The following is a 16,845-nucleotide window of genomic DNA, read 5'->3' as shown; positions in this document are numbered from 1 at the left end:
CAACTATATGAGATTGAGTGAATGGGAGGGTTCTGCGTGTGTGCCCTTATATATGTGTGTGTGTGTGTGTGTGTGAGTTAACGAGTACTGCAACGTTCAATCTAAGGCTGAGGCGAAATGACTAATTTATGAGCCATCAATCACGTGACTGCCTGCCTAGCCATCAGTCACTTGACGCATGTACCAGTCAGGCAGACAGCTTGAGCCTGAATAGGCGCCCGCTATCAGCTTTAATTTGCTAGAGCTTATCGTGTACCCCGCTGCCACCGGAAGCGGAAGTTGTTTAACACACACACGCTGTGACAAGCGTCAAGTGACAGGCACGCAAAGAGGAGGCACAACTTAAGCTCAAGTTGGCGCATTTAATTCAAGCTGTTTTTGGAAGTTCATTAAAAGCATTGAAACTACAACAAATGGAATATATATAGACTGAAAACGCGGGGAAAGCGGTGTATCGAAGCAGAGCACAAGTAGCACATAACATATAGACGAGCAAAATGCTGTGCAAACAGCGTTTGTCCTTGAGCATCCACTTTACACAGACTACTTGTCGCTCTTCGCATTCGGCTTGCCCTGATCCTTTTTGTCATGGTCGTCCTTCACAACAGCCTTGCAATCGGCTTGTGTATTCGAGGTGCTATGCAAAGCGACGTGAAGTGCCCGCGATAAGGCATCGCTCCCCGTCGACGTAGGGACTGCACCCGGGCCCGAGCCCAAGCCCGCACCCGCACCAGCCACTTCATCCGATACTGTTATCGGCGTGGGAGTGCGCTGCGACTTGCAATCGCCACAGATAGGGCTGGACATGGGTCCCTGCAAGGCCAACGCGATGGCTGCTGTGGCGCTATTTGGCACCGTCCGCGCTTCAGAAGCGCCCTGGGGCGCTGTAACAATCGTTTGACTGGCTGTGGGTGTAAAAAATACACGGTCCGGCTGATGCGGGGTTTGTTGCAACAATATGTCCAACTGATCATGATGCGTGAACATGGACGCTGTTGTTGAGGCTGTGTCCACTGGGCACTCCCGCATGCGACTAGGATTCCGAAAAGGTCGTCGATTTTCCAGGATCAGCTTGATGTCTCGCGCTGACTGCCACCAGCTGCAAAAATCAAACTTATGAGTAATAGTTACATATATGTAGTACAAAACACATTGCAAAAATATTGATACACTATCCAATTGCATAACAATTTTAGATATATACAATTAGAATTCAATAACAGGATATTTTTTGTCAATTGAGCAGAAAATGGACGATTACAATTACTTCTCATAGTGGACAACTATTAGAAGTACCTTTTATTTTGGATACGAGGTTACTATTGTGCTACAAAATTTGTCAATTTAGCCGAATTAAATTTAAATTTAAATTGCTTGGAAGAGCTTTTAGTTACTATTTTTTAAGAAATGTGTGGACTAGTGGCCATTTAATTTTTTAATTAAACAGACATTTTTAAAGGCATCTATCAATGTGCTGCCATTCATTCAAACACTTACCGGTACCATGGCGTCAGCTGGGACTTGATTAGCATGTACACGTTGGCGAAGTAAACAGTAATCTAAGAAAGATGGGTCTTGTTTACCAAATGCAAATGTGCAGTGGCCTATTTTCAAATTTTTTAGTACGCACCGTCATAAAGAGAAAGAACAACATCCAGGACTTGGTCCACAGTTTGCTTAAGCCCCACGACTGTGTGTGCATTGCATAATACTGAATGCCCACCAACAATGTGCCAATTATGCCAAAGGCCACCAGTGTGAGAAGCGAGAACATTTGACAATCCTCCTGCAGGGCGCGTCGGCTCATAGCACGCGAGTACCAAAGGCGCAGGGATTGTAGGCAGGTGTAGCTGAAAAGGATGGTGAATTCGAAAGGCTTAAAGTGGAAACTCAAAGGACCACGAGACAACAGAAACAGAAATGAGTTGTCGCCGTGCTTGTCAACAATGTTGGTGATGCGGAACAGAAACACAGCAGAGTATACTGTTTGGATGGCTATACTTGTTAGTGCTGGACTAAGAGATGCCCTTACTGGTCTAGTCAGTACTAAAAATGTGAATATTCCAAGATCAAGAAGTTTTACATGTCACATTTTAAAACAACTTTCACATGTAAATTATTCTCGTTATTCGAGCGAAATCAAGTTGACTATAAATTTCTAATTGGAGCTTGGACTGTTTGAACACTCGTATATTATTAGTGTTAATAATTCTCGGTAGTAGTTTACTCTCAAAGCGATTGTTTGGGATTCAAAGCATTGAAAGCATTGGAAGTTTCTTGTTTCCTTTACTTAGCCGGGATACAGATATTCTGTGGTGTCACTTCTGTTTCCTCTTTGATTAGCCACCACACAATAGGAAGGAGCCAACAATCACACTTCAAAGCGGCTAAGTCGTTTGAACGCGGCACTTACCGCAGTGTTTGCTCCGTATTGTATTGGAATTGGCAGAGCTCGCAGGTCGTACAGCGTGAGGTGCTAATCCAGCGCTCCAGGCAGTGTATGTGCACATATGCCAGGGAGCCTTTGCACAAACATGGCGACACGAGTCTGCAAACATATAAACAAAGGTTAAATCGGAGCTGAGCGCAACAACAAACAGAACCAGATAATGTGAGGCAGTCGCGGCATTACGCGTTTCATATTCTTTTTAATAATTTAAGTAAATAAGTAAATGTGCATTTAAATGAACGCGATACTGCCGTAATGTCATTAAGTGACACGCAATTAATTTATTCAATTTGTGGCTGCAAAAGCGCAATTTCAATTCGTTTTATATTAATTGCGAATGAAATTAAACTCTTCCTAATTGCATGCAACGAAAAAATTGCAACTGCAAATAATACACACATACATGCACATCTGTACGGTCAACTGAGTTCTTGGACCTTATACGCAATTTCTGAACTAGTTCTGCTTAAAAAAACTTATATTCTTCAAGGTCTGGGCGTTTACAAGCTTTGAGGGCTTGGCTAAAAAGCAATACTACAAATTGATGTAAGGAGGAATTAAAAATAATTATGGACGGGAATTTGAATGATTGGAAACATAAGTGCTTCGAAGTAAATTTATTTTCTTTACATTAGCGTGACCGTAACTTTGTGTATGATCTAGTTCAAACTGTGTGTGTGTGCGTGTGTGTGTGAACCAATAAACATTACTTTATTATAATTAGTATACTCACTGCTCGGGATTATCGGCATTGTGGCAAATGCGACAGACGAGAGAGCCAATTGAGGGCATCGATTCGCTGGCGGTCGGAGCTGCCATGTCATATTCCATTGTATTGCATTGTGTGGCACCGTCAATGCGAGTCGCATGACTTATCCCATAATCAGGTGATGCTGCTGAGCTGGTAGCTGCCGCCAGCATCGCCTCTGCGTCTGACCTCCGGCCGTGTGCACAGTGTAGACTAGTCGGCAAAGGCTGAAATTTAACATTCGGTTTCATGTGCAAATTGGTCGAGCAACTGGCCTGTTCTGTGACTGTCAACAAACTGCCGGAGTCGCTCAATTGATGCAATTCGACATTTGCAGGCTTTGGTAAGAGTTTCCCCTGCTGAAGGCCGTGGCTTTGTTTAAGCGGCAAAACGCTCTTGTCCTTGTCATTCACACATGTCTCGACCACAATCATGCCAGGTGGAGTCTCATCAGCACTGCTGGACGACATCAGCTCATCGATGTCCATGTTCAGTGTGGTGTCTGGCTTGTGAGTGGGCGGCCCAGGTGGGCCGACTACAGCGTCTACCAAACAAGTTAATTTACATATCTTAAAAATCTAATCTGAAAACTTAAAGCTTACTCACCGCCTTTCTCGCAATCCATGGTCTGTAGTTGAGAGAGATTAGATTAAATATTTTCGAAGCGTTTGCTTTTAAGTCAGTCGTTTGAGTACCACCAAAATTTTAATGCATGTTTAATGTAGGCTTGTGCTTTATTGATTTATTCAAATATGTGAAGGCAAATATTAATACTTTATATGTTTGCTAGTGTAAATGTCAAGGACTGCTTGATAATATTTTTTCTCTAGTTCAATAGAGTAATGCAAATGTCATACAAAAATTTCTACATGTATTCTTTAAACTAGAATTGTTTAAAACTTTACCACTTTTTCTGTAAAGAAATGTTGCATTTGTGTAATTATAAATAACAAATGTGACAGTTTTGGGAAGTCGTTATGTTGTCTTTGCTCGAACTATCTAAATAATTTTGTGACTAATGAGAAACTGGCGCGTCGTTGGAAGGGAATACAGATATTGGGTCCTTAAGCTATGCAGCTTGAGATATAAGCAAAAGATATTTATTTTGAGAGATATAGTAACATCTACAAAGTAACAAACCAATAAATAAAGAGGCTTAGGCGTGACATCTTTACTGAGATTAGTATTTGAAGCAATTGAACATCGCTATAAAATTGACTATACGAGTATATCAAGAAAACAGGATACCTAGTAGAGTAACAAACATATTTTTCCCAAAACGTTGTTGCTTGTTAATGGGATTTCTTTTTTGTTATTCGCAATTTAGAATTTGGGCTTTACAAGGTTTTTATTTATTTATTTACTTACCATTGACCCCAATTCTTTCTTACAGTCAATCAGTCACACTGTGTAGATAAATGTAAGTACAAAAGGCACAAACAAAAAGAGCATCAACTTTGGTTGTAGAAAGTTAATACATTAATTGTAATTGACAGAATGTAACCACATGCGCTGTCAATGCCCAGACAGGCAGCCAGTCAGTCAGTCAGCCAGCTACCCACTTGCCAGATTTCCATATCGCCACAAAAAGCAACAAGCCACACCCGCAGATAGGTTTTCGCCTTTTATGCTGCGCTTTTTGCGCGCCCACACTCGTCGTAAACTCAAATAGAAAGTGAACAGTTATGGGGGATAACTTTGCCATCGCATCATACTCGTACCTATCAGAAAATGAGGCTCGGTTCAGCTTCGGTTTAGGCTCGACTCCGTGCTCTTGCTCCTGCCATGGCCTTCACTGGACTTTGAGTTGACTGCGTAATTTATGCTCATGCTGCTAGTTCGTTAGGTTTGTTCGTGTTGCCTCTTCCTCAGTGATGTTGCCCTTTTGTTAAATTTTTGTTTTTTTTGTTTTGCCTTGCCGGATGCTCGAATCCGCTTGTTCAAGTTGACTTCACCGGATTGCCAAAGTGCTTGTCCGTTCACTGTTGATTTATTACAGCGGCGAAGCGCGGCACGGCGCCAACGGACAACATTTCCATAAGCGTGCCGGCGTTCATGACATGAGCACGGGCAATTTAGTCATGTACCTAAAACAGCAACAGCAACAACAACGAACACGAAAACAACAACATGGCCAGCTAAAAGAAGTACATGAAACAAAGTTTGGAACCCTTTTTTTAAAGGTTGCTGGCATGGCCGGCACGGTTGTTGTTGCTATTGTTATTATTGCTGTTTCTGACGCGTTCCCAAAATCTGTTTACAACTTTGTTTACAAAATGCTTCAAGTCGCGTTTCATTTGAAGTCTTCATTTGGGGCACATTTTTTAAGTGCTCTTCTTTAAATGGTTTCATTGTTGTTGAGCTTTATTGTTTGATAATTGCACTTAACGCTCGAGTGGCGTATAAATTATAATATGGCTTGCATACCCGTATACCCGTACGTAGTTGTATGTACTCGTAGTAGGTAAAGGGCGCCTGTTCGACATCATTTTATGTCCGATGAAATTACAGTTTAATTGACTTGGCCTTTTTCTTTACGAGCCATGCCAAAATGCACTCGAGATTCGGCAGCGAATGTTGTCCCAAATGGAGGAAGCTAAAAGCAAGTGTGAACAAACTTCATTAGCTTGGCACTGGCAATTTGTAAATAAGAAAACAAGTAATGTGCACAATTTCATGGCTTTTAGAATTTTAATGAAATTTTCACACCATTTCCGGCGGTGGTAGCAGAAGCAGCAGAAGCAGCAGCAGCAGCCAAAACAACAATGCTAGTTAAGTGTTTGCACGTTCAACAAACTAAGTAAAGACTGGGGGCCCTCTCTAAACTGCAACTGTGGCAACAGATTCGAGAGACTAGCTTTAATTTGTGCTCAGCGTGCTTTCTTGGCCAAGTCGCCCAACTCGACCAAGTTGTCTGAGTCGTCTGAGTGCTTACTTGGCCATGGTTGGAGACGCAGAAAATGCGTCAGCAAAGTTTTTAATGTATTTTCGCCAAGTTGAACACACATACAAATACAAAGGCCGCCACATGCACATACACACAGAATGGAAACTTCCTTCATTTGGCAGTGTTGTGGAATGACAGAAAAAGGCACAGGGATGAAAAAGTAAAGCAACCGGCGAAAGTTTTACACGAGCAACCAACAAAGTGTTAAATAATATAAAACTATGCTTTCGGTATTTATTTAAACCTAAAGACATTACGAAAATTATACCCAGAGCACAAAGTTTGCTCTGTCTCACTGGGGACGGCTATCTGGCCAACTCACTCGCTGCCTGGCTGGCTGACTGGATGCCTGGCTGAATGGCTCCCGAGCTGCCTGGCGACCTAGGTAGTGTGGAGGCAACCTGTGGCCAATGTGGCAAATCCGTGCGAGTTCTGCGAGTAGCGAGAGCAAAAACAAAAAAAAAAATGGAAAGCGTTCCGAAGGCATGAATAATGTTGGCAAGGGGTGAAAAGGCTACAGTTGCTTCACATTGTTTGGTGCAAAGTTGTAAAACTTTTCACTTTTGCTGCAGGCATTATATTTGGAAATTAAATATTAAAATGCTGCTCTTGGAATATTCCCAAGTCTCAGCCTCCTCGCTGTTGCTGGGCCAACTTTAAAATACTGGTATATGCAGACATAGAGTCTCAAACCAAGTGAGGTACTTGTTACGGAAAGGCAGCGGATGGATAGTAATAACAAGCTTTTCCATCTTTGGACACCATTTGATAGTTGCAATCAATATTGCATATAGAGACTATAAAGACAAATATATTTAAGAATAAAGCCAATCGAAGAAGACCTCTGGGCTCGTATGGAACTATTTGCCGGAATTAGGCTGTTACGAGTATGTTCTTGGGGACGATAAATATTTCGTTTCATTATATTTTGAGATGACATATGTATTGGAAATCAACTAGTAACATTTTTGGCTCATTCTGCTAAATGGATAAATATGTATACTAAATATGTATACTAATTTGTTCGTTGTTTGCTGACGCCTAATTGCGACTTAAAAAAATGGAGACGTGAGAGAATGTTTCGAAATGCGAATGGCCGGCCTATATACTATATTTGACCTTTTATGAGCCGCTGTGCTTTGCTGTGCAACCCCTTGATTTAGTATCGGTAGCAAGGCCATGATTTAAATTCGCTATAACATGCAGCCTGATTGGCGCCGCAGACACAAATACAAACGGCAATGATCACTAGTGGCTGCAAAGCCATTGATATTGCAAAGCTATTCTGACCAAGCTGAAAAGCATAAAACTGGCACATAAAAGTTTTACAACTGAATGTTACTTTATTTTTACGCATTACGTGACCGATTCTACTTTTCGCCCTGCCTATGTGTATTCCCATCATGATTTTTATGGTGTGTGTCCTGTTATGTGTTTGTTGATTTTGGGCCCATCAAATAAATACGGTTTTACGAAAATACATTTGGAGCTAATGCCGAAAGGATTGTTTATTAGCATTTGCGTTTCATTTATTCATCCCGCAGCTGATCTGCACAAGATAAAATAGGTGTGTCCTCGATGTCAAAATCAATAGAAACTTGCATTGAGCATTTTTTAATTACCAACATGAAAGTGCAAAACTTTGAAGCTTTTTTTCGGTTTAATGTTAACAGTAGAATATTTAGGCTTTAATTGTATCCCTGTATACTTTGTATATGGCGAATAGTCTTCTACCGACGCAGGGCAAAGTTTGCCTGAGCGTAATTAAAATTGAGTGTCACAATAACGGCAATAACAATAACAACAACAAAAACAACAATGTCAGCAACAACAGGGAAACTAAAGTCATTAAATAAATCTGAAACAATGTGCCAAAAGGGCAAAAAAGTCGGCAAATGCCAAGTGGAGGAGAGAGGCGCTAAAGCAGCCTAATTTAAGCCAAAATTAAAGTCAGTCCGGGGCATAAGATGGCAAAAGTCGCAACTGAAATCATGGTTAATGGTTATTCACGGCCACAGCACTGAGACACAGCAAGAAAGAGCACAAGACACAAGGCATGGCAAAGCAATCAAATGAAAATGTAATTCAAACAATAATAAAAATCGGACAAAATAAAAATGAGCTGAAAAGGCTAAAAATTGCGACAAAGCTGACTGGCTGGCTGACTGGCTCAATGGGTCGATGGCTTGTTGGCCTAGGGACCCGGCGGCGTCATCGTCCTCGAACGGATTGAGAGTTATTTGAAACAATTCAGCTGTGCCAAGGAAGCGGGCTGGGTTAGGCAATCGTTTGACTGACTTTTGACCATACTCATTGTTTTTTGCTGTTCACAAAAGTGAACAAGAGCTCAGAAGTTAGCATAGGGAGCACAAGCAGTAGATAGGCTAAACAACAAATCTCGGTCTAAAAATAGCCGCATGCAGCAGTGGTACAGACCAACGCATAGTAGATAACAGAAAATGCATAGGCAAATAGGACCGCGACAGCGTTTAAGGGTGGGTGCACACTGCGTTTAAGAAAGGCTTGAAATATACATATGGAGGGGAAATCCACTTGACACCGTTAGGATAGAATAAGACGAAAAATGTAAAATTAGAGTAAGTACAATGTTTAGAAAATAAGAAAGAGTCAAATATTGAATTATAAGTACATAAGAAAAAACGTAGTAAATAAGACAAAAATTGTATAAATACTGAAGGAATTTCAGAAATAAAATCAGAATGAAATTGGAAATTTAAGCATTGGTTTGTTTCCTTTTTTGTTCTCTCAGAGACGCTCTACACGGGATAAAGTGTAGCCTCTGATAGTGAATAGTTCCTAGCTGTATAGCAAGGAACTATTTACATTTTGGTCCTTCGAGCAAGGAAACGGCGAGGTCGGCAATAGCGGGCCCATCCGAACTAGATACCGAAAGGTGTCAGAATCAAAAAATTAAAATTTAAGGCGAAAACAAAAGCCGAACCATTAAGGCCATAGCCTTTAAAGTAGGAAGGGAAAGAATACAGAGTCTAGTAAAGACGAAACTAAAATCGGTTGCCAAACTTCTGATAAGTTTGGGCCGATAAACCAGAAGGAAGACCCCTGCAAACCGCTACCAGGTTTGGACCAAGAGGGTCAAAGAAAAGCGGTCCCAAAGATCCCTTACAAGGTTTGGGCCGCCGAAGGACGAAGAAGCAAGAGAGACGAAGAAAAGCGGCCCCAAAGATCCCCAGGAAGCCACAGACGAACGTCAAATTGCTTCTATGGAAGAATTTGACCGAGTATTCAATAGAATTATTAAGGTCGCGAGGCCATATATAGAAGCTGCAGCGGAACCCAATGCAGGACCGCAAAAGCTTACGATAGAAGAATATAGGAATCAGTTGCGAAAGCTATACAAATTAGCTCAAATTTCAATAGGACAGGAACAAAAGAAGTACCTGTTAGAAGCAAAAAAAATTAAAAGATAAGAGGAGTAAAAAGAAAAAGGAGCAAAAAAGAACTAATATTAAAAAAAATTAAGAACATTTCAAAATTAATATTAAGAAAAATAGAAATAAGAAGAAATAAATAAATAATAACATAAAATATTTTTTGTTGTCGAAAATAATAATACCAAAGGTGACAAGATGGTGTTGACAAGGGATCAATTAAAAGATCTCTTAGTAGAGCAGCAGACGATTTATAGGGAGATTGAAAATATAACAAATTTAGGAGAGAAAACGTTGTGTGAAAATTCACAGCACTTAGCAGAGCTAGAGAAGCTCTGGGAAAAATTCGAAAAAAGGCATGAGATCCTAGAGGACAACAAGAAAAGTCTTGGCGAGGTAGACTATTTCCAAAAGAACGTGTGGGCGAACGTGATGAAGGTTAGAGGGGATATAATGACTTGCCTAGCTAGGTACAAACCTAAAAAACACGTACCATCAGCTCCAATGGAGACAAGCATGTCAGCCACATCCCCATTTCAAGACGAAGCCAGGCATAGGTGGGAAAAGAAAAGAAATACGGTAATAGCCAAGGCCGAAAGATTTGGCAGGCAGATTAGTGGAGATTTTCACGTAGGACTAGAGGCGCCGGAAGCGAAGAAATTCTTAGATGGAAAGTTTGAGGAAATAAAGGAGAGTATAAAAACCTTGGAAAAAGACCCCTTTAGCACTGAAAACGAAATAGGGCAAATGTTGGAAGAGGTAGAAGGACTGTTTTTGCGTAAAATGAAAGAAATTAATGAAGACAAAAGCACGAATAGCACATTAAAATTAAAAGAAATTGAAATTCATCCCTTTTTTGGAAATATAGCACAGTGGACAGCCTTTTCAGATATGTTTGGAAACTTGGTGCACAAGAACAAAAACTTGCACGAAGTTGAGAAATTTATAAGGTTGAAAGAGCTAGTTAGGGGGGAGGCGAGTTCCCTAATACAGCATTTGCCAATCTCAAGGGAAAATTATAAAACGGCATTACATATTTTGAAAGATAGATACGAAAATAGGAGACAAATATTCTCCTACCACATGGACAAATTATTGGATCAGCCCACAATGAATAGTGAGTCGGAAAAAAGTGTCCAGGGCCTGCTAGATACTACTAGGCAATGTATTCATGCCATAAACGGCATGGATACAGGAATAAAAGAAGCAGATATAGTATGGGCTAGGATAGTTTTAAGAAAATTCGATAGGGCAGGACTACAACAGTATGAACAGTACACTAGGAGAACAAAAGAAATCCAAACCTTAGAAGAGGTTTTGGAGTTTCTCGAACAACACCTCCAGGCAATACAAACAATGCAAATTAAGACCCCACAGGCAGATAGAGTAGATGCAATTACCGTAAACTTAGAAAAGTTTTGGGAAATATTAGAGAATGCCTCTGAGAAAAAATTAGATTTTCCTAGATTTAGGGATTTTTGCGAAGTCTCAGATAAAGCTGCTGAGAAAAACTTAGATTTTTCTAAAATTAGTTTTATGGGAGACGTCTCAGAGAAAGCCTGTGAGAAAAAATTAGATTTTCCCAAATTTAGGGATTTTTGGGAAGTCTCAGTGAAAGCTACTGAAGAGATAGATGTTCCTAAGTTTGATGTTATAAATGAAGTCTCAGAAAAGGCGTTTGAGGAAACGATAGAGTTTCCTAAATTTAGGTGTTTTTGGGAAGTCTCAGAAGAAAAGACTGAGAAAGAAGGCAACTTCAATCATTGTGAGGAAATAGGCATAAAATTAGCCTCATTCGAATTGGAAAAGTCCTCTGAGCCCATAGTAGCAGATTTTGTTCAATCAACGGAAGAAAGATTGGTCCCAAAATCAGAAGATTTAAAGTTCGAAGAAAAATACGATTTTGTCGGTGCTGAGACATTTACTTCTTCTTCTATTACTATACAACCACAATTAGGAATTTCTGAGGAAACAGACACCAAAGAATGTCACGATAAATTATCCTCAGTCCAATGTATAAAAACCCCTGACCTCGTAGGTGCAGACTTCGTCCAATTAACGAATGAAAAAGTAATTTCAAAATCACAATACAAACAGGCAAATTTAAAGATCGAGAAAATGTCCAATTCCACTGTACAAGCAGCACAAAGTGTGTCTGTAAAAAAGACAACTGCAGTTAAGCCAAATACTGTTGGTTTAAAATTAGAAAGACCACAATTTCACCTTATCCCTCTGGCAAGTCCTCACTTCGGAGGAATCCAAAGAACGGGGGTAGATTCAGTAGATTCAGTAAAAAATTACCAAAACAAAATAATAAAAGAACGCACTCTAACGTACGAGAAAATAAGTACGTCACTAGTGCAAATCAAGGCAATACTGAACTCCGGGCCACTGTACAGGTTAGACAGTAGCATTGAATTAGAGAACAGTTTAAAGCCAGCACAATTTCGAATTCACGAACCGCTTTTCGAAGGCATAGATCGGAAATATAACAAAGGGATTTCAGTATTGGACCGATGGAAATTGGTACCAAGCAAGAAAATCCGTTTTTGGACAAAGTGGAAAGAGAAATACAACTTGATTCTTGGATGCAATTAGAAGCATAAGTCAATAAGCATTATGGCCCGTCGCAAGATGTTCACAAAAGTGAACATAGTTTAGTCGCCAGCGACAGTTAGGTTTGCCCTGCGCAAGATGTTCACAAAAGTGAACAAGAGCTCAGAAGTTAGCATAGGGAGCACAAGCAGTAGATAGGCTAAACAACAAATCTCGGTCTAAAAATAGCCGCATGCAGCAGTGGTACAGACCAACGCATAGTAGATAACAGAAAATGCATAGGCAAATAGGACCGCGACAGCGTTTAAGGGTGGGTGCACACTGCGTTTAAGAAAGGCTTGAAATATACATATGGAGGGGAAATCCACTTGACACCGTTAGGATAGAATAAGACGAAAAATGTAAAATTAGAGTAAGTACAATGTTTAGAAAATAAGAAAGAGTCAAATATTGAATTATAAGTACATAAGAAAAAACGTAGTAAATAAGACAAAAATTGTATAAATACTGAAGGAATTTCAGAAATAAAATCAGAATGAAATTGGAAATTTAAGCATTGGTTTGTTTCCTTTTTTGTTCTCTCAGAGACGCTCTACACGGGATAAAGTGTAGCCTCTGATAGTGAATAGTTCCTAGCTGTATAGCAAGGAACTATTTACATTTGCTTTGCCCAACGTTGACACCGTTGTCGTTGGCGGCTTAAAATCTGACAAGCCGTAGAAATGTGCCTTGCTTAAAGACTCTGAAATTGTCTGGTAATTTATGTCAAATGTCGAATAAAAACGTAGGCCTGAGCACTGATAAAGACAATGTGCTGCTGTTGCCTTTCCCATGCGACACAGTTTGGACTTTCGCTTCGAACTTGTGCGTGTCAACGCGGCGTATACACAACCCTTTTCACGCTTAAATGTACATGGATTATGTGCTTTGGCAACTTTGGCAACTTTGCTGCCGCTGTTGTTTATTTTCCTGTCGTTGATTAAATGCGAAAACAAAAGCAAACTGTAAAGATTAACGCACGCAGCCAACAGAAGAAAAACGTACCCAAGAAATGGCGCCCGACCGACAAATGTAATGTAAACTTTGCACGCTGCAAGTGTGAATGGAAAAATACAAGATGGAAGGCGCTAGCAAACGCACTTCTGGAAAACTTTTAAGTGCGGAATTTGTAATTTTTTAACTTTTCAGACAGAGTAGGCAATGTTCATGGATACAATAATCTCACCGTTTCCTTTCCCTCTGTTTACTTTAGGTTTCCTGGATACGGAAACGTGATCTGCATATTCTCACGGCTGGATCCACTACATACACCTCCGATCAGCGTTTTCAGGTGCGAGACACGGCCTTCAAAAGAACGTGTTTGCCAGTTATTAATATAACATTGTATTTTGTGCAGGTTCTACGGCCCGAAGGTTCAGCCAATTGGACTTTGCAAATCAAATATCCGCAGCCACGCGACTCTGGCGTCTACGAGTGCCAAATCAATACTGAGCCAAAGATGTCCTTGTCATATAACTTCAACGTTGTAGGTAAGTAAGATGCCCACCACTTGAACATTTTTATGGTCATCATGAAAACTCTACTGCGAAGTAGCCACCGAGGGCGATGCCATGTCTTGGCACGCTGAGAGCCTCAAATTATTGCCATATTTGTTCCATTTTTGTGGCAAACTGTTTGTTGTTGCATATTTTCACTGCCAGGCATTAAAGGGCAACATTTTGGGCGCTATTTTTGCAAGCTATGCGAAGTATGTATTACATACTCACATAATGCTTTCGGAAGGCTTAGCAAAGTTTACGAAAATTACTGTAAAAAGGACAAACATTTAATAACGACTTGAATTCGAATTGACATACCTGTGACGATTTAAACAAGTCTTGCAAATGTGAAAACTGGGCAGTCCTTCCATATCGTTTGCTTTATGTAATAGGAAGTTGTCATTCCTTGATGCAGTTTTATCGGTAAGATGTTTTATTATAGTTTGTGGAATGTTCTTATATTTATATATTAATTGTTATGAAGCATGTTTTCACCAACTTCAAATAATTAATGATTAGCGAACTCGAGCGGAAGCTGATTTGAAAACGGCTGGGAATTTTGATGGCTTTGGAATTTGATTCCTTTACCTGCTACATTTATTGTATTGGATGGTCGCTCTGGAAAAATAATTAAAAAATGTTTTTGGTGATCTGTAAGTTCTTTGTGAGTTAGACAAGGAAAAAGGAAATATTTTCTTATAAAATATCAGAATATGTTCGGGTAATTTATCTCTATTTTGATCTTTTTTAATTTATTATTAATACTTATTAAAAACGTTACCGGTCCTTGGTCCTTGTATTTCTATTATTTTATTTTGTAGCTTTTTTCCTCAGTTTATTGTCAATTCTAAATAGTGTCATATGAAAAGGATGCTAACATTTAATATTTAAATTAATCTCTTCAAATTCTACTGATACTTCTTTTTGTTTATGAATATCTAATTACAAAGAATGGATATTGTATGTGGCAAAAGGGACTCAATCGTTAAAAGCTTTGTCCATCTCCTTTCAACAATAACTGTAATTTTCGTGCTGTGGGCAGCTTTTCGGCCAAACCGCACACAAAATAGTTTAAATCCAAAATTTGAAAGTTTGCAAAAATTTGGGCACAACAGTCATCCGGTTATGTACATAGAAGTGTATATACTATATGTATATAGCATTGCGAAAATTGCCCACAAACCACTCGAGTGATTACTTTTATGTACTCATGTAGTGCTCTTCAAATTTGTTTAAGGCAACTAAGTGTGGAAGCTGTACAACCTAAGAGCTACAAACTATGTAGTAGTACAACGGACTTTATAAGCTTAAGGAAGCCATTCAATATGTATGGCATTTGGTTTAATGCGAGCAGGAGCGCACACTACACGGTTTTCTGCACATGCATGTACATATGTATATATACACCTACATACATGTATACATATATGTATGTATGTATATGCGTTCATGCTCCTTTGGGCAGAGTCGTTGGCATCAACTCCTGCCAGTCTGCTGTCTGCTGCCCTTTCGGCGCAATTCTAGTTAGCCGCTCACTGAGCTTACTGCTCCTTGTTTCAAGCGATTATAAAATTTCAAATTCGATTATGTGAAAATTGGGTTGCTTAAGTAGCTCCTATTGTACCATGTACTCGTATGTGCGGATATGTGTTTATGTGTCTGCTTTGCTTGTCAAGGGGAGCTTAGGCGGAAGATTGCCGGTTAAATGTCAGTACCTTTGGGAGCAAGTATTACTTACTCGTGTCTGTTTAGCTGCCAGTTGTTAGCCGTTCACTGCATATCGGGTGTCATCCTCAGGTTGTTGTTTAGAAGCAAATTTGCACTAAACGCCTTCTATGTTTCCGTGAGCCACTCATTAACCATAACTTGCACTCCCACACATCCATAATTCGACAACAACAGTCAGCAATTTGAGTCAAAAGCAGGGTCCGACTGGTTGAGTTGAAAAAGCATTATGTGTATATGTGAAGGAGCTAACCCACTATTCAGATATGTCTGTGGATTGGTCCGAGTTTCATACATATTTATGAATGTTCGGTGCAGTTTTTATCTGCACAAATTAGAGATGCATTTCATTTAAGCTCTTTGGTGCGGAACAGTGAATTCAATGAAACTATTTGTTTTAAATTTATATTAATGTGTGTGTTTGTTATTCGGTTATGATGGACAACTAAGCCAGGGACCCACACCGACACCTTGTCCTCCTCACATTTAAACGCAAAATATACACATATACGATTGCACGATGCATACGAATTTGATGATAAATATTTTAGTGCACTGAAAATATGAAATGAGACTAACGCCAACGAAATAATACCACAACAACAGCAACAACAACAACCACAGTTCAACAAACAGTCAATATTAGGAAAAGTAACAGAGAAAGTCAGAGGGAGCATATACTTGGACTAGTCAGGTCAGACAGCAGCGTAGACACATGGCTATAAATTTTACATTTCTGAAAATGCAAATGACTGCCGTAACGACTGCATGGTGCACTGGTCCTGTTCCAGCTCGCTCCTTCATCACACACACACGCACATACACACACACACACTTACAAAGGCAGATGTGTACTCATGTGAATGCCCAAAAAGAAACGTGCATATAAAAAATATTCGACATACTACTATTCTCATGGCATGGCAACAGAAGCTGAAGTAAACGTTTAAATAGTCGTATGCATTGTGGTGCGAAAACAATTTGCTGTGAAATATGTATGTACAACATAGAATGTGAAGTAATTTCCTTAATATCCGGTATTTAAAATGTGCGGTTTGGTCGGACACAATGTTGTTGATAATTCATCACCTTTGAATCATTTTAATATCTCAAATACAATGAATATATAAAATATTTGAATTTTGGTTTGCCTCAATGTGCTGCTTTTATTCTCTTATACTCTCAGTCATAAGCAACTTGCTCTGTTGTTTGTGCTTGAATTTTTATGCGCTTATGCAAATAAATTCTGCACTAAAAACCCCATAAATTTAGAATTTTTACGCTTTCGCTCTGCAAAAATTCTATTAAACACGCCTTCTTCGTTCTTGGGTAAAGGTATAAATAGAGCTGTCAGAGCTATAAACGTTTCGAATTTCTTACCGAAAAATTCCGTACTGTACGAACATTTACAAAACGATTAAGCTGCTTAATTAAAAGCAACAAGACAAAGTATATTTGAAACCCAACTACAA

At 39.6% G+C, this 16,845-nt stretch overlaps 2 protein-coding genes across 2 annotated transcripts in view; one reads left to right on the top strand and one right to left on the bottom strand.

The window, feature by feature from the left end:
- The window catches only part of LOC115620013 (zwei Ig domain protein zig-8), a 77,927-nt gene that overhangs the window by 43,691 nt on the left and 17,391 nt on the right, over nucleotides 1-16,845 (top strand). The window contains exons 3-4 of the mRNA XM_030513114.1: nucleotides 13,363-13,440; nucleotides 13,507-13,639. Of these exons, the coding sequence (XP_030368974.1) occupies nucleotides 13,363-13,440; nucleotides 13,507-13,639 (211 nt within the window). The remainder of the gene's footprint in view (nucleotides 1-13,362; nucleotides 13,441-13,506; nucleotides 13,640-16,845) is intronic.
- Nucleotides 343-3,943, bottom strand: LOC115620012. The gene is made up of 6 exons (XM_030513113.1): nucleotides 3,804-3,943; nucleotides 3,183-3,741; nucleotides 2,414-2,548; nucleotides 1,631-1,850; nucleotides 1,498-1,559; nucleotides 343-1,099 (listed from the first exon to the last, which is right to left on the bottom strand). The coding sequence occupies exons 1-6, from the start codon at nucleotides 3,820-3,822 to the stop codon at nucleotides 544-546; spliced, it is 1,551 nt and encodes a 516-aa protein (XP_030368973.1). The 5' UTR covers nucleotides 3,823-3,943; the 3' UTR covers nucleotides 343-543.

This window comes from Scaptodrosophila lebanonensis, unplaced genomic scaffold, assembly GCF_003285725.1.
Source record: "Scaptodrosophila lebanonensis strain 11010-0011.00,11010-0021.00 unplaced genomic scaffold, SlebRS2 tig00000001-arrow-pilon, whole genome shotgun sequence".
In the NCBI taxonomy this organism is placed as follows: domain Eukaryota; kingdom Metazoa; phylum Arthropoda; class Insecta; order Diptera; family Drosophilidae; genus Scaptodrosophila; species Scaptodrosophila lebanonensis.
The sequence above is the reverse complement of the archived record's forward strand: the minus strand, read 5'-3'. Positions and strand labels throughout refer to the sequence as shown.

Coding starts and splice junctions, on each gene's coding strand:
- LOC115620012 (XM_030513113.1), bottom strand. Junction 2,549..3,182: donor AATGCCGATAATCCCGAGCA/GTGAGTATACTA, acceptor ATATGTTTGCAG/ACTCGTGTCGCCATGTTTGT. Junction 1,851..2,413: donor AATACGGAGCAAACACTGCG/GTAAGTGCCGCG, acceptor CATCCTTTTCAG/CTACACCTGCCTACAATCCC.